Consider the following 15,530-nt stretch of genomic DNA (forward strand, 5'->3'; position numbering starts at 1 on the left):
CAACTCTTAAAACAATATTCAAGGATCACAAACAATGTTGACGTGCTGAATCTACCTGAGACAAACTCGCATCATACATCACAGGGCTTCTGTTTCTTAGTCTGCCTTTTCCTAGACATCAGACTGAGTGGAATTTCCTTCTGCAGCTCCGATATGTACAGATGACTGTATCACACTGGCCTCAAATACATAAGTTAACAGCAAAACAGCAATTTTTCTCTAGCTAGCCTGTAATTACAAATGTACACATTTATCGACTGGGCAAAATTTACAACTAGCTGGTGTGCCTTCAACACTGCAGAACGGAATTAAAAGGAGACAGAATAAAGATCCCAGCCTTCCCAAGCACAGCCTGCAGCAGAAGGCAGGACTCAGGCAAAATATGCATGGCAGAAGATGGCCACAGTCAGCAGGATAATGCCATTGATGTTCACTATCGTCCGCCACAAAGGCTTCTCCGAGGTGTCTGTCATCTTCAGCTTCATGGCTGCCTCCTCTTCCTTTGTCATTTTGGGGCCCTTCTGCTGGTCCAGACCACAAAACAGGTCATAGGCCCGCCTGAAGCATCCTTTTTTCTCCTCAGGAACTTCTGTGTCAGGGGAAAGGCATAAAAGGATTGTTGGATACAGAAGCAGGAGGCACCAGAAAAGGTTTCCAGGGGAGATGCCATTCCATGAAAGATCTGCCATTTTGCAGACATTTCCCAGTTTTCTTGTTTGCAGGAATGAAAATGGTACAAATTTATGTTTGTATAAACATAATTATAAGATGATGTTAATAGATGGATTCTACATCCTTATGATCAGCTTGCCTACGTTTTATCTCTGTTGGGCCCAATGTAAATACCTTTTGATTTAGAACAGTCAGAATCAAACAGGAAATAATAGTTTATGAGAGAGAAATGTTAACAATTGGCTGGGGACTGTGACGTATGAAGAACATGGAAAACCCACCTCCCAAACACAGAAACTCATGTCTGTTTGCTATATCACTGAAAAGCAATGAGATTGGCATGACTCAGGAGTGCACTGGCTACACCTGGAAACTCCAAGGCTTCACAACAGATCCAGCCATGTGGTAAGGATTGGTCTGAATAGTCCCTGATACAAGGCAGCAGTGACCAACACTTCCAGGGCTTAAGATCTGATACTGCTGAGTCGAACCATTCAACCGACCTTGCCATTCAAAGTGGATGCCCACCAAGGGAACTAATTCTGTCCTCTGAGCCCAGGTGTGGCATTAGAGGTAGGCAGACCTGGGTTAGAATCTCAGGTTTGTGACTCACTAGATACAAAATCAAGCCCACTGTGTTTTCAGCACCATGGTCAGGGACCACTGCTCTCCACTTTCCCAGTTCTAAGAATCACAGACTTACTGAATTGGAAAGAACCTCAGTGGTCAAGCACATATATGTGTCAGAACTGGAACCAAAACCCAGCTTTATGGCCTTCTTTTTTTTTTTTTTTTTTTTTTGCTTTTTTTTTGAATTTTTGAATTTTATTTTATTTATTTTTTTATACAGCAGTTCTTATTAGTTATCCATTTTATATATATTAGTGTATATATGTCAATCCACTTTATGGCCGTCTTAATTCACCCCTCATATTCAAGTATATGTAAAGTTGGATAAATAACACCTTCTTCATTAATAAGATTTCCTGAGAGAGTGCCCAGTGTGTAGTAGGGGTTAAGAAGTGTTAGTCCCCTTCCATTCCCTCTCTTTTCTCTCACACACATAAAAAAGACAAACCTCCTTGTACCCCTCCATTTCAGTAAACTCTACCAAAATAGGAGAATGGGGAGGGAGTAGCAAGGAGTTGGGCTCACTAACCAGCCCAAGTGAGAAATGCCTGGTTATCTGGGTCAATAAAAAGTTGGGTGGCCTTGAGAAAGTCTTTATGTCTCATTTTCCTCATCTGTACTTATACTTGCATTATATGCCTTACAAGTATGATGCAGTGCTAAAATGAATCCCTAAAGTATTCATAATTAAAATATGTTATGATCATATCAATATCAGTCATGATGACAATGGTGCTGGTGGTGATGATATGGGGATGATGATGATGCAGCTGCAAGTTTCCTCATGCTGCCATTTCTCAGAGAATGTTGAGGGTCACACCTATTGCCTGCAAAAGCCCTCAAGAAATCTTCATTTATTGAACTTTAATAGGGCAGGGTGTTCAGTCTGATTTCACCATGAGCTCATCAAGAAACAACAGAATTCAAGTGCTGCCAGGAACCTCAGAAGTCACTAAGCCAGTTCTCTAGTCAATGTAGGAGTCTCCTCTATGGCATCCCTGTTAGAAGCATACTTGCTGCCCACCCCTTTCCAGACAAACACAGAAAACTCTTCCTTAAGTATCAGTAATGACGGTGATAACTATAGCCAATTCTTATAGTGGAGGATTATCTTATTCAATGTTTCCAACAGTGCTATGAAGTGTAGCCTATCATTTAGAATACTATTGTGAGGAACTTGAGCTTTAAAAAAATGGAATCTCTTGCCCAGGGTAGTAAGTAGAGAATTCAGGATTCAACCTCAGTTCTCCCCAAATCCAAATACCACACTGTTTCTGCACTATCCTGCCTCCATACTTCAAGTTAAATTGGAAGAGTTCTTTCCACTCATCTGTCTTAAGCCTTCCCTGTGGTGCAGAGCTCATCTCTTCTTCCACATTAAAACATTCAAAATATGCCTCATCCATGTTCCTTTCAAATCTGTGATATTCTCACTCAATGTGGAGACATTTTGGGGGGTGGGAGAAGTAGGGGGCATGTTCACACCTGCTTGCCCCAAGGAAGCAGGAAGGGGCAGCCTTTTCAATACCATGGCCAGCTGCCTATGGCTCTAGGTTCCTTCCAGCACTTGCAGGGTCACATTTCAGAACTGAGAGGTCTTTAGAGTAATCTCAGAGCAGACTACATCAGAGCTGGGACCATAGGCAAAGCCTCTCCCTTCCTGGGCCTCAATTTCCATGTCTGTAAAATGAGGTGATAAGACCAAACAATCTCTAGGGCCCTTTCCAGAGCTAGTTCTATGAGTTTCCTGATGGCCAGATTCAGACCTTGTTCTGCAGCATCCATGCTCCCCTTCAGATGGAGTGATGAGACCTCCAGCCCAGTACCAGGTAAAACACATATGACCTTGTGCTACCACACCTCTGCACACCGCACATCACCACAACTATCCTCCATGTGTGCACCCCTCCCATCTAGGGAGGAAAAGCTGCAACACAGAAGTTGAGGAAAGCATTGCTCCATGATCAGGATAATCATGGCATTGCCTAAGCATTATCTTACTGGACTTCCAGGGAAATTTGATTTTTTAAATATGATGTGGTAAGCCGGTAAGACACAAGACCCTACGAGCCTCTATCCCATCCCCCTGATATCACTAGAACTGACCATAGCTTTGGTTCCAACTTCTTTCAGTTCACAGGCTATGTCGGAAGAGCCCTGAGCCTTCCCTTGTCCCTAGCCAAGCCCCAAACCAAGCCAGGGTGGCACGTATCTCACCCACGCTTACTCACTGAGCACTAAAAACCAGAGACTGAAGAGCTGGGACGATTTGGTATCCCCCTCCTCCCCTTGACCAGACCTTGAGTAAACTGCTCAAAACCCACTTATCCATCTCACCCCACACCCCACTCCTCACTCCCCTCTAGAAGAAAGATCTGAGCTTTGATGAGGCACTTAGTGAAGGCTTCAGTAAGGTGGTCTTGCTGTTGGAGGAGTAACCCTTTAGGGCTTGGGAATAGGCTCTGAGCCACAAATCACCTATTTCAATGGTCTCCTCTGGGGTTTCTTGAATGTCCTCCTCTCCTGCATCCAGGTCAATACGCTCCTCTTTGCTGTTACGCAGGCTCCAGCACAGGCGGTAGAGCTGTGGAGAAAGCAGAACAGATTAGCAGAAAGATCCAAACAGTGTCTTGGGCCAAGAAGTTGGGAGAACAAAGAGATGTACATCAAGAAAGGAAAAGGAATGTGGCTCTCAATACCATCAAGAACACAGATAACAGTTCCCATCCACAGCACTATCTCTAAATATGTTGGGAATGTGGATATAAATCTTACACACGTGCACACCAGCCCCTATGCTATGTGCATATTCAGAGGCTAAGAGACTGCCTTGAACATAGAAATGTTTTGAATGAATGATCTCTTGTTACATATGATAAGTGAATTTGTTCCATTTAGCACTCGTGCTGGGAAACAAGGCTAGACACTCATTTATCCAGACCGGCAGTGTAAGATCAGGTTTTTTGTACTATATTATGGGCGGAGAATTGTAGACTCATAAGCCATTTAGAACAGGGAACAGCTGGAGGTGCAGTTTCTATTGACATGAAACCAGAAACCACTTTACTTCAAGAGGAAGCATGGAATTAAATGCGTTTGGGGCTACAATACTTTCAAAAACTGAGACATCAAGAAGCAATGAATACAACGTAAAGCGAGCCTGTGACAGATTTGGCCACTAACCATGATGGCGGTTCTGCTGCTATAAAAGCAATCTTTGTTTGACATTAAGGTTGGTCACAGTTTTGAAAATTTGGCAGTGAGACTGAAGGTCTCTCAGGGATTCCGTAAGCCCCTGTATTTGTGCACGCACCAGAAAGGGATAAACAAAACACTTTCTCTTTCTCTACAGACAAATGCGATCTTGGGTTAACTCTCTAGCTCTGTTCCTTGGAAAACTGAAAAGGACAGAATGTCAGCTGTGCTGGGTTATCAGACTATATTGCTTATGGTAAACATGACCCATAACTGGTAATCTTCATCTGCATTGGGAGGGCTGCGAACATACCCTAAACCAAGGGTGACATCTAGAGCTAAAGAAGAGTACTTGTGATTTTTGAAGTCTTGAATCAATTATACTTTGATACTATTTGAAATTTCTTAAATTCTATGGGCAACTGTTTGGAGGCTTAATTGGGAAAAAATAAAGGGTAAATCATACTTCAGATTTCCCTCAATGTGGTGATTTTTATAACTAGGTATGTCCCTTGCTGGGACCCCTGGAAGCTATGACCAGGAGACTGTTACAAGAAATATGTGTTGTTGCTATCTGGGACATAAGCATCCAAGCCAGGGTGACCCCTGTGCCTGCCCATGTGATCTCATTCCCTTGTACCGAGCTGTCACCTGGGGAGCAGGATCCAGAGAATAGCCCCTGGAGTGAAATGAGGCCTGCTGTGAGGACTCCTGCTGAAGACACACTCTGGACACTGCTCTACTGGGAAACCGTGTTTTCTGTCCTGTATCCTTCTACATGACACCAAAAGCAAGGATGGCCTATTTTAGTCATGTGAGTATATGACGTCTGATTGAGCCAAAGGCAACCAAGATGGGTGTTGCAGCATGAACATGAAACCAGGGCAGGACAGGTCTCCCAGATGGATACTCACATGCACATCTGGAATGGGCTTGGTGAAGAGGGAGACAGCCAGGATGATGATGAGAGAAATGACAAAGAGGATGATGGCAAAGTACAAGTAGTGTACACCACAGATAACTGTGGGACAGTTGCTGGGCTCCATGCAGCTCCCAGTTCCATAGGCAAACTCAGCAATCATACGGGACACCCCAATCACAAATCCAATGATCAGTCCCCAAAAGGCTCCCTGTGAAAGAAAAACCTGGGTTAAGAAACACTGTATACAGAAAACAGCTGCGCATTCACTGGGGGGACAGAGGCAAAAGAATAACAGTGAGAGAAATGAAAGCTCCAGGCTATCTAAAACAGAAACAGTGGAGTTCAGAATACGGTTAGGAATGTTACATCAGGCCTTCAGTGGCTGCGTTTACCATGTTTCAGTAATGTGATTTTACGTAAGTCATAAAACAAGGATTCACAAGATAATGGAGTAAAGTGTCTAATAACTAGTTAGAATAGCAACCCAAGGCCTTAATTCCAAAGGCCTTAATTCCCTTTAACTTGAAAAATAATTTGAATTTCTCTACCTGCAGCTACTTTTACCATCAGCCTCCAGATTTAGGCACATTCAGATGTACAACAATTACTGGTGAAGTAATTTGTATTCCTTGAAGACATGGAAAAAGAAATTGGGTCTTTTGGGGACAGAGGAGAAAGGAATTTTCCATCACCCCCTTTTATAGATCCAAAGTCACTGTTTTTAATTTGAGAACATAAAATTATACTGTGTGTTTTTACATTAAATTTTGGGTTTACATATTAGAATTATGGAAAGCCCTTAAGAGACTAGTAACATTGGGGGGCAATTTTTCAGGTTTTTTAAAAAACCCTTTCTTTCCTCCCTCCCTCCCTCTCTTCCTTCCTCCCTCCTTTCCTTCCTTTCTTCCTTCCTTCTTTCTTTCCTTTCAGTCAGTTCTCACCTAGAGGACAAAGTCTGAGTCTACAGGTCATATTTTAAAAGGACCAATGACAAAGCAGAGTGAGCACATAGAAGGGTGGCCAAAGGGAGCCTTCGTGATTTTGTCAAGTGTTGGTCTGAACGGCTCCTTTGCTAGCCATCTGTACCCCCACACTGTATATTACAGGTGTGCTAAATAACCAGCTATTCTTTAAACGTGTCATGTATGTTCATGTCCTGGCTCTTTGCACAGGTCATTCTCTCTACCTAGGAGGGCACAGGTTCATCCCTTCCTGGGAATCTTGCCCTAGCTGGAAGGTCTCCTCTCCTTCTGCCTAGACAGAACTGGGTGGGTGCATCCTCCTTGCTGTGGCTGCAGCACTGTGGACACACCTCCACACCAGCACTGACCACACTGCCGTGTAATCATGCATTCGCTCCTGTCTCCCCATCTGAACTGGGAGCTTGCCCAGAGAAGGAACCAGGATTCATTCCCTGTGTGTTGCTAATGCCTAGCCCTATGCTGGCATCTGGAAGTGTCTGCTGGATGAATAAATGAATAAGGAAGAAGAAAAAGATGTTCCTTTTGTCCCTCATACACTTTCTCAGTAAAAAAATTATTTCTTAACTTTAGTTTGTGTGAATAGTATTGATAAAACTCGCTTAGGTTTTCCTTTTCTTTTGGCAATAGTAGTCTGCTCTTATTCCTTTAGTCTCTATTCTCAAGAGGCTCTTGAAAAATCTGGGGGACTTCCCTGGCGGTCCAGTGGGTAGGAATCCACGCTCCCAATGCAGGGGGCCCAGGTTCGATCCCTAGTGGGGGAACTAGATCCCACATGCATGCTGCAACTACAAGTTTGCATGCTGCAACGAAGATCCCGCGTGCTGCAACTAAAACGCAGCAACAGCCTAAATAAATTAATTAATTAAAAGTAAAAAAAAAACAGTTAGTGTAGCTTAAAATTTATTAAAAAAAAAAAAAAAAAGAAAAATCTGGGATCCTTTGAAATTTTCCTCAAGACTTAGTCACCCCTCAGCAAACAGAGTGCGAGACGGGTCCTGAGAATCACTTTGCAGTCTTTGTGTGCTACTCTCCAGAGACTCTGGGCCAGGGCTTCTCACCCTCAGCACTGTGACATTTGGGCTGGATAATTTTTTGTTGGGGGAAGGGGGACAGGAGGGTGTCTTATGCATTGTAGAATGTTGGTCTCTACCCACTAGATACCAGTAACATTCCCCAAATCATAACAATCAAAAGTGTTCCCAAATGGGAAGTCCCTGGCCGTGCAGTGGTTAGGATTCCGTGCTCTCACTGCAGAGGGCCCTAGTTTGATCCCTGGTCGGGGAACTTTAAAAATCCCACAAGCTGCACGGCGCAGCCAAGAAAATAAAAATGTTCCAAAATAATGAAATAAGGGCTTCCCTGGTAGCCCAGTGGTTAAGAATCTGCCTGTCAATGCAGGGGACACGGGTTTAAGCCCTGGTCCTGGAAGATCCCTCATGCCGCGGAGCAACTAAACCCGTGCGCCACAACTACTGAGCCTGCACTCTAGAGCCTGCGAGCCACAACTACTGAAGCCCGCGCGCCTAGAGCCCATGCTCTGCAACAAGAGAAGCCACCGCAATGAGAAGCCTGTGCACCGCAACAAAGAGTAGCCCCCACTCGCCACAACTAGAGAAAACCCACGTGCAGCAATGAAGACCCAACACAGCCAAAAATAAATAAATAAATTTTAAAAAAAATAATGAAATAAGAGAATGTTGCATTTATGATGTGAAAATTAGTCATCTCATTTCCTAATTAAAGAGATGAATTTAGTGCACCATTTAAAAAAATGTTCCCAATACAGTAGTTATTGGGTGTTTACATACCCAAAAAGCACTCCCTTTAATAACTTGGAATACTTCTGAAGTTAGTTGAAGAGTGGTTGTAAATAACTGCCAAATGAAGGAGAACAATGCTAACAAAATGTGTTTATTCCTTTCAGAGTGTCATAGACATGGACATAAAGATATATAGCTATATCTCCTACCAAGGAAACCAAAATAGTAGAATAAACTGAACCTTTCCTTAAGGAATTTTGAAATGTAGGTAATAATCTGGATTTGGGGTATCAAAGCAATTTCTGTTTGACCAAAATTTTTAAATATGAAATATAATTTTAAAATTTTCACAGATATGAAAAAATAATGTTGCAAGACATCACCAAATTTCCCCTGGGAAAAGGAAAAATTACCCCCAGTTGAGAACCATGACAATCTATTCCAATTCTTAGCCTTACTTTTTTTTTTTTTTTTAATTTATTTATTTATTTATTTGGCTGCGCTGGGTCTTAGTTGCGGCACGTGTGATCTAGTTCACTGACCAGGGATCGAACCTGGGCCCCCTGCATTGGGAGCTTGGAGTCTTAACCACTGGACCACCAGGGAAGTCCCTAGCCTTACTTTTTGAAAGCTCTGGTCCATTGCTGATCTGAGTCTGCTTGTGGCCCACTGCAATACCCAGCTGGGCTTCTAGCCACACTTTCCTTACCTGCATTTTAGAAATCTCCCAGTGAACCAGTTTCTGTCAATCCCTATTGAAACGTATTCCAAGATGTGTGCCAATTTCCCTAACCTGCCAAGATCACTTGCATGTTTAATTCTGATCTCTCAAGGCTACTTACCCATGCACCCAGTTTTGTGTCCCCAGCAAATCTGGACTATGTTCCTAATGGCAAATGGCAAAGGAAGAGAGACACGTGTTGTGATTTACACACCTCAACTCTGGGTCACTGCAGTGAAGTGTTTCCCTGATATATATCTGTCTCTGTCCTATTGAGAGAAAGGGGTTGTCTAACCAAAAATACATCATTGTTTATATTGTTTCAGACAGTCAGCTACATAGTCAACACCCCTACCCCTTCCCAATCCTTCCCAGGCATAGAGGTGGTTGGATACAGAGACACTGAGCAACATCCCAGTCAGAAGCCTTATCCAAAGGCATCCTTTTAGTGGTGCTTCAAAATCTGCAACGCTGCCCCACTGATGGCCCAAATTCTTCAGCCTGGCTTTCAAAGGGACCATGCCTAGTCTAACCTTAACCTGCCTTTCCAGCTGAGTCTTCCATTATCCACACACACAAACTCTCTCAACAGGTGAGATTCCTGACAGTCCCTCATCCCTATCTTCCTTGAGTATCACTACTTGGTCCTTCACTGGGCCCTGAAAAGTGCTGGCTGGAAAATCTAGCTCACTGCCGAACCAAGGAGGTAGCCTGTGCTAGAACTTCCTCTGGAGCTGCTCACCCAGGGGCTACAAACTTCCCAGGGAGTCCCATGCATTTGGGTCAAAATCACCACGAGTGGATGGAAAAACATACATCATTAGTTGGGAATTAATTTGGAACCTGCAGCAAAGAGAAGAGGGGAGTCCAAGAGAATGTGAACCCGGGAGAGTCCCATGGTCCCTGGAGGCTTTTCCATATAAATCCTCAGCAGCACATTCATTCCTGCTTAAGATCTCTGGGAAGTAGAATCCCTCCCAGAGAATATACAAATCCAGATGGGAATTTCTGTTCCAGAATGATTTTTCTAGACATGTATGATACCTACCTGCTCATTGACTCTCTTGCAGAAAATAGCAAGCAGGAAGACAGCTGCAATGGGTGGTCCCAAGTAACTGGTGATGGACTGGATGTAATCAAAGAGCTGCCCACTTTGTGCTGACTGCACAATGGGGACCCAGGCAATGCTGATGCCAATCAGCACCAGCATGAACAACCTGAAATCAAAGCCCACACAATAGGGTGTCAATAAATGCCTCCACATGAATAAATATATATCACTATATATATATATCTGTGTGTGTGTGTGTATATATATATAACTAGCAAATACACATGTACACATAAAGATAGATAGATAGATAGATAGATAGATAGATAGATAGATAGATAGATATAAAGTTTTATATGACCACAGCAAGGAAAAATAATTAGCAAATTCACTGAGACTCTTTTCTTCTGTATTCTGCTTCTTCAGGAAAATCTTCTTCGCCTGTAAGTAAAATGCACTTGATTTTCAATAGTAAAGTAGACCCAGTAACCACCAGGAGAGAATCCCACTTTGAGAGGCAGTGGAGTATAGGAACAAAGGTATGGACCTTGGAGCCAGCTCTCCATTTTTTTTTTTTTTTGGCCACGCCACATGGCTTGCAGATCTTAGTTCCCCAACCAGGGATTGAACCTGCGCCCTTGGCAGCAAGAGCACAGAGTCCTAACCACTGGACCACCAGGGAATTCCCTAGCTTTCCTCCTTTTGAGTTTCACTTCAAGTCCTGAAAAGATTGGAGGGTTCCTTATAACCTCTGGACTTAAATAGAAGGAAGGCTGTGATCCTCTTATCTCTCTTACCTGAATTTAAGGCACGAGTCTTAAGCTAACCTTTGCGGAGCAATGTTTTCACTCACATATTTCTCCCTCTAAAATGCCCTTCCCACTGCCTCCCATTTACCCAACTCCTATCCACCATTTTGGACGCAGCTCCCCCAGGAGCCTTCCTCAGCTACTGCATGGTGCACTCATGTCTCCCTTCTCTGAGCCCTTGATTGCTCTTACAGGTGTCACAGCAAAGTTTGGAATTGTTTCATGTAACTGTAAGTTCACCTAGGACAGGGACAAACCCCTGGGCAGCAGTCATTGGATGCACAAAAAAAATGTGAGCCCCAGCATAATCTCAGGGCCAAGAGGTCCAGCCCTGAGCAAAGTAACAAAATGGTTTTCTTCCCATGTTGCATCTTGAGCCTTATAAATAACAGAAAAACACCAGTAAACTTCTTTCTAAGGAAAACCCAGTCAGGGTAACCATGCTGCTTCCGGTGAAGCAGAGTGGTGGACTCTGGCTCAGTGGTCAGACCTCCCCTGGGTGCCAGGTGTCTCATCTCCTGAAAGTGGCCTGCCATTTTCCTTTCCTTCCTTTGCCCTAATCTTGCTCATGAGATTTATGAGGTGGCAGCATTCCCTGGGAACCTTTCCCTTGACAGACATTCCAGGGACTTTTTCCACCTCCCCTGAGGAGGTTGGCCTGCCTTAGCCCCATGGAGAGACACAGCAGAGCTTCCACTAGTCCTCTATCCAGAGCATCTGCTCCATGATAATTGGGAAAATGGGCACACCTGACCCACGGATCAATGCTTACTGCATTCAGTATCCTGTTGCGTCCATTACAAGCGTGCACATAGCCTGGTATTTTAGACTTTACAAAGCATGTTCACAAGCCTAATATCACCAAACCCTCACGATGGTCCTGAAAAATGTTATAGCAAAGGTCAAGGTATTGGAGGTACCTGGGCCTAAAAGAAGTCCAGTGAGGAGAGCTGCAGTGTGGAGGGCTGAGAAAGAAAGCGTGGGACAGTAGAAAGGGCCTTGGACAAGGACTCAGTTGGCCATGGGTTCCAGTCCTGCCTCTGCTTCCTGATTTGGGCAGGACGAGCCTCATTTTGTTTATTGATAAACTGAGGTTAGACTAAATGATCTCTGATGTCATTTCCTGCTTCAGAGGGACATTGTTTGATGGTCTCCAATTTAAAGTTAAATGCCACTGAAAGCAAATATAACTTGCCACAGAGGTTGCTCCCATTCTACCCAGCATGTACCAATCTTCCCCAGCTTGAGGGAAACTCTCTGATCATTCAAGCTTTCTATGGTGCATGACAGGGGGAGCTGAACTTACCTTCCTGCAATCATGAGCTCTTTCTCAGATGCTCTCTTCCGGATCTTGGTGTAGATGTCCATAGTGAAGAGGGTGCTGGCACTGTTGAAGATGGAGGTCAGGGAGCTCATGAGAGAGGCCAACATGACTGACAGCATCAGGCCTCGAAGTCCTGAAAGAAAAGGAGGTTCTGAGTGGTACATGGAGAACCTCAGCTCTTTTGTGCTTGGGAAGTGTGAAGACTTGGAAAGTTTTTTGCCTTCTGACACCACACCATATTCTCTGATTTATCTCTCCAGAAAGATTAGAACTTTTAAGGAATGGACTGTAGCTTAAAAATACATTGTAAGTCCACAGCAGTCAACAAAGAGCTAGGGACAAAATACACATGAGGTAAATGCTTTGCAGTTGGGTGATTGATGGTGGTGGTGGTGGTGGTGGTGGTGGTGATGGTGGTGTGTGTGTGTGTGTATGTGTGTGTGTGTGTGTGTGTGTGTGTACGTGTTTCCATCTGAGCAGACTTTTACAAGGTCTCTCACCCAAAAGATTAATGATAATGAAGAAATATTTAAACTAGGATTCAAAAGACAAGGTTTCAAGAAAGTGAAAAGACAGCCCATAGAATGGGAGAAAATATTTGCATATATCTAATAAGGGTCTATTATACAGAATATATAAAAAATTCCTACAACTCCATAATAAAAAGACAAATAACCTAATTTAAAATGGGCAAAGGACCTACATAGACACTTTTCCAAAGAAGATAAAGTGGCTAATAATCACATGAAAAGTTGTTAAGCATCAGGGAAATTCAAATCAAAATCACAATAAAATACTTCTTTGCACCCCCTGGAGGGGCTATAATTTTTAAAAAGACAGATAATAACAAGCATGGGTAATGATGTGGAGAAATAGGAACCCTCATACATTGCTGGCACTCATGTAAAATGGTACCACCACTATGGTAAATATTTACTCAAATAGTTAAACATAGAGTTAACATATGACCCATCAATTCCACTCTTAGGCATCTACCCAAGAGAAATAAAAACATAGGTTTGTACAAAAACCTGCACATGGGTGTTCATAACAGTATTATTTATAATAGCCAAAAAGTAGAAACAACACAGGATCCGTCAACTGATAAATGGATAAACAAAATGTGGTATATCCATCCAGTGGAATATCATTTTTAAAAAAGGAATGAAATACTAGTAAATGCCTACAACATGGATGAACCTTGAAAACATTATGCTAAGTGAAAGACACAAAAGGACAAATATTGTATGATTCCATTTATATGAAATGTCCAGACTAAGAAAATCCATAGAGACAAAAAGTGGATTCGTGGTTGCCTAGGGCTGGGGGGTGGCTAGGATGAAACATAGAGTGATTGCTAATGGGTACAGGATTTCTTTGGGGCGTGATGAAAATTGTCTAAAATTGACTGTGGTGATAGTTTCACATCTCTGTGAAATACTAACCAAGGAGAGCACGAGGTTGTCCCTACTGAGGCTAGGAGGCCAGGCCATGCTGAGGGCCCACTATTGAGAGTACAATCCCAGAAGTAAAGGTAACCTTAGGGGTCACCTAGGCCTACCACCCATCTGATACACAAATCCTTTCCACAACTTTTGTTCTGCCTAAACCAACAGGAGTCTGCTCCCTCTTGGACAGTCCTAGCTAGGCAGATATCTGCCGGTTGATAGCCTCAGACAGAGTCCTTACGCCACCCACCAGAAGCGGTATTACTCTTCATCCACTTTTCCATCTTTCACATATTCAAAGACAACTCATATTCTCTTGAACTCTCTCTTCTCCAAGCTAAACATCTTCAGTTTCTTGTACTATCCCTGTATAATAGAACTTGACATATATCTCTACTAAACTTCAGCTTGTTAGCTTCGAGTCAACATTCCTGCTTCTTGAGATCTTTTTGGAACATGATTCTATCATCCTCTAGGTATTGTATCTGTAAATAATTTTATAGCTGTGTTTTCATCTACAGCCTCACAAGAAGAAAAATAAAGTTTGCCTATTCTGATTATTTTGTCATTGGTTGGGATGTTTTTTTAATGGTCCCACTTGAGTGTCTATCATGTAGACTACAGACTATTGGAGCTATAGTACGAGTTATAAAGACCATCTCATCCAACAGTCTCATTTTTCAGTTAATAAAACAAAGGTCCATTTCAAGGAGTTAGTAGGTAGGGCTTCAAGTCTTAGTTCTGCCATTCGCTCGGAGTTACTTTACCACTTAATTGCTCAGCTGGGATAGAGCTTTCTCCCCTCTGTATGATACTCTTCTCAGACTCACATTCATTTATTCACACAACAAATATTTGTTTAACATAATTTTAGAGCAGTCCAGGCAACAAATAACGGTATATCAGAGTAGAGTGATGGAGATAACAAGAGAAGGAGGTAGATGAATATAAGAGATACTTAGGAGGTAAAATGGACAGAATTTGGTGATGGATTGATGGGGGAATATTTACTGGCTGAGTGAAGGAGGCTGAATCTGCAAATGAGACAAAAAGGAACAGCTGGAAAGGATGGGGGCGGGGGGCGGGGGGGAAGACAAACAGAAGAGGATAGTGTTATGGAATCCAAGAGAAGGGAATAACTCAAGAAAGATGAGTGATCAATAATGATGAATGCTACTGAGGGACCAATGGAAAATATCTATTTGATCTAGCATGGAGAGGTCATTGGGGAATCTGGTGTTTACAGAAGCCAGATTCCAGCCAAAAGTGAGGAATGGCAATGGTATATGCAAATGCAGCGTTTTTGTGTACTATGTGCCACACAGCTTTCTGTCATGCACAATCCACTCTAGCACAGTATTCAGAGCTACAGTCCTCACCCAGGATCTGCCAGTCTAAGGAAATAGCATAAACACGCCACAGAGGCCAGGATCCCAGCCAGAACTCTAAAAGAGCCATGATTCTTGTTAATTGCAACCTTAATTAATAAGCAACCCAGCTCAGTGGAATAGTTAACTATTACTCCCATTTTTATAGAAGTTGAATGCAAAGGGTTTGCCCAAGGTCATCTATCCAGTCTGTGGTTTAAAAAAAAAAATCCAAATTCCTAAATTCTAGCCTTCAGCTGAGTTAACCATGCCAGATGCTGAGTTACTGTGTGGCCTTGGAAAAGTCACTTTCTCTCTGTAGGCCTCAATTTCCCCAACTGTAAAATGAACAGGTTTGACTAGATGATCTCCATGTTTCCTTTCAGTAATAAAATTTTATGTTTATTCTAAATTTTCCTGATCAATACCTTTGAATTTTTTGTCTCCCGGGACCCCTAACCTAACGAGATTTCCATCCCTTAAGCCAGAATTAGATTTTTCTTCAACATGAAGATGAACAGTAACCATACAGGTCTACCCCAAAACTAACTATTCTGGACTCTAAGTATTCACTTTCTTAGGACACCACATTCTCTATAATGAGAAACCCCCTTGTATCCAATCTACCTACTGCCTTGAACTTCCTCA

At 42.8% G+C, this 15,530-nt stretch overlaps 1 protein-coding gene across 3 annotated transcripts in view; it reads right to left on the bottom strand.

Annotated features, from left to right (window-relative positions):
* Nucleotides 1-371: 371 nt before the first annotated feature.
* SLC5A1 (solute carrier family 5 member 1) overlaps nucleotides 372-15,530 on the bottom strand; it is a 57,646-nt gene continuing 42,487 nt past the window's right edge. Inside the window, exons 11-15 of one of the 3 annotated variants that reach the window (XM_068562604.1) lie at nucleotides 12,050-12,200; nucleotides 9,932-10,100; nucleotides 5,412-5,627; nucleotides 3,783-3,886; nucleotides 372-597 (exon numbers count right to left, since the gene is read on the bottom strand). In XM_068562604.1, coding sequence (XP_068418705.1) covers nucleotides 372-597; nucleotides 3,783-3,886; nucleotides 5,412-5,627; nucleotides 9,932-10,100; nucleotides 12,050-12,200 — 866 coding nt within the window. Of the gene's footprint in view, nucleotides 598-3,780; nucleotides 3,887-5,411; nucleotides 5,628-9,931; nucleotides 10,101-12,049; nucleotides 12,201-15,530 lie in introns of all 3 variants that reach the window. The other 2 variants (XM_068562605.1, XM_068562603.1) reach the window with 2 other exon arrangements.

This window comes from Eschrichtius robustus, chromosome 14, assembly GCF_028021215.1.
Source record: "Eschrichtius robustus isolate mEscRob2 chromosome 14, mEscRob2.pri, whole genome shotgun sequence".
Taxonomy (NCBI): Eukaryota; Metazoa; Chordata; class Mammalia; order Artiodactyla; family Eschrichtiidae; genus Eschrichtius; species Eschrichtius robustus.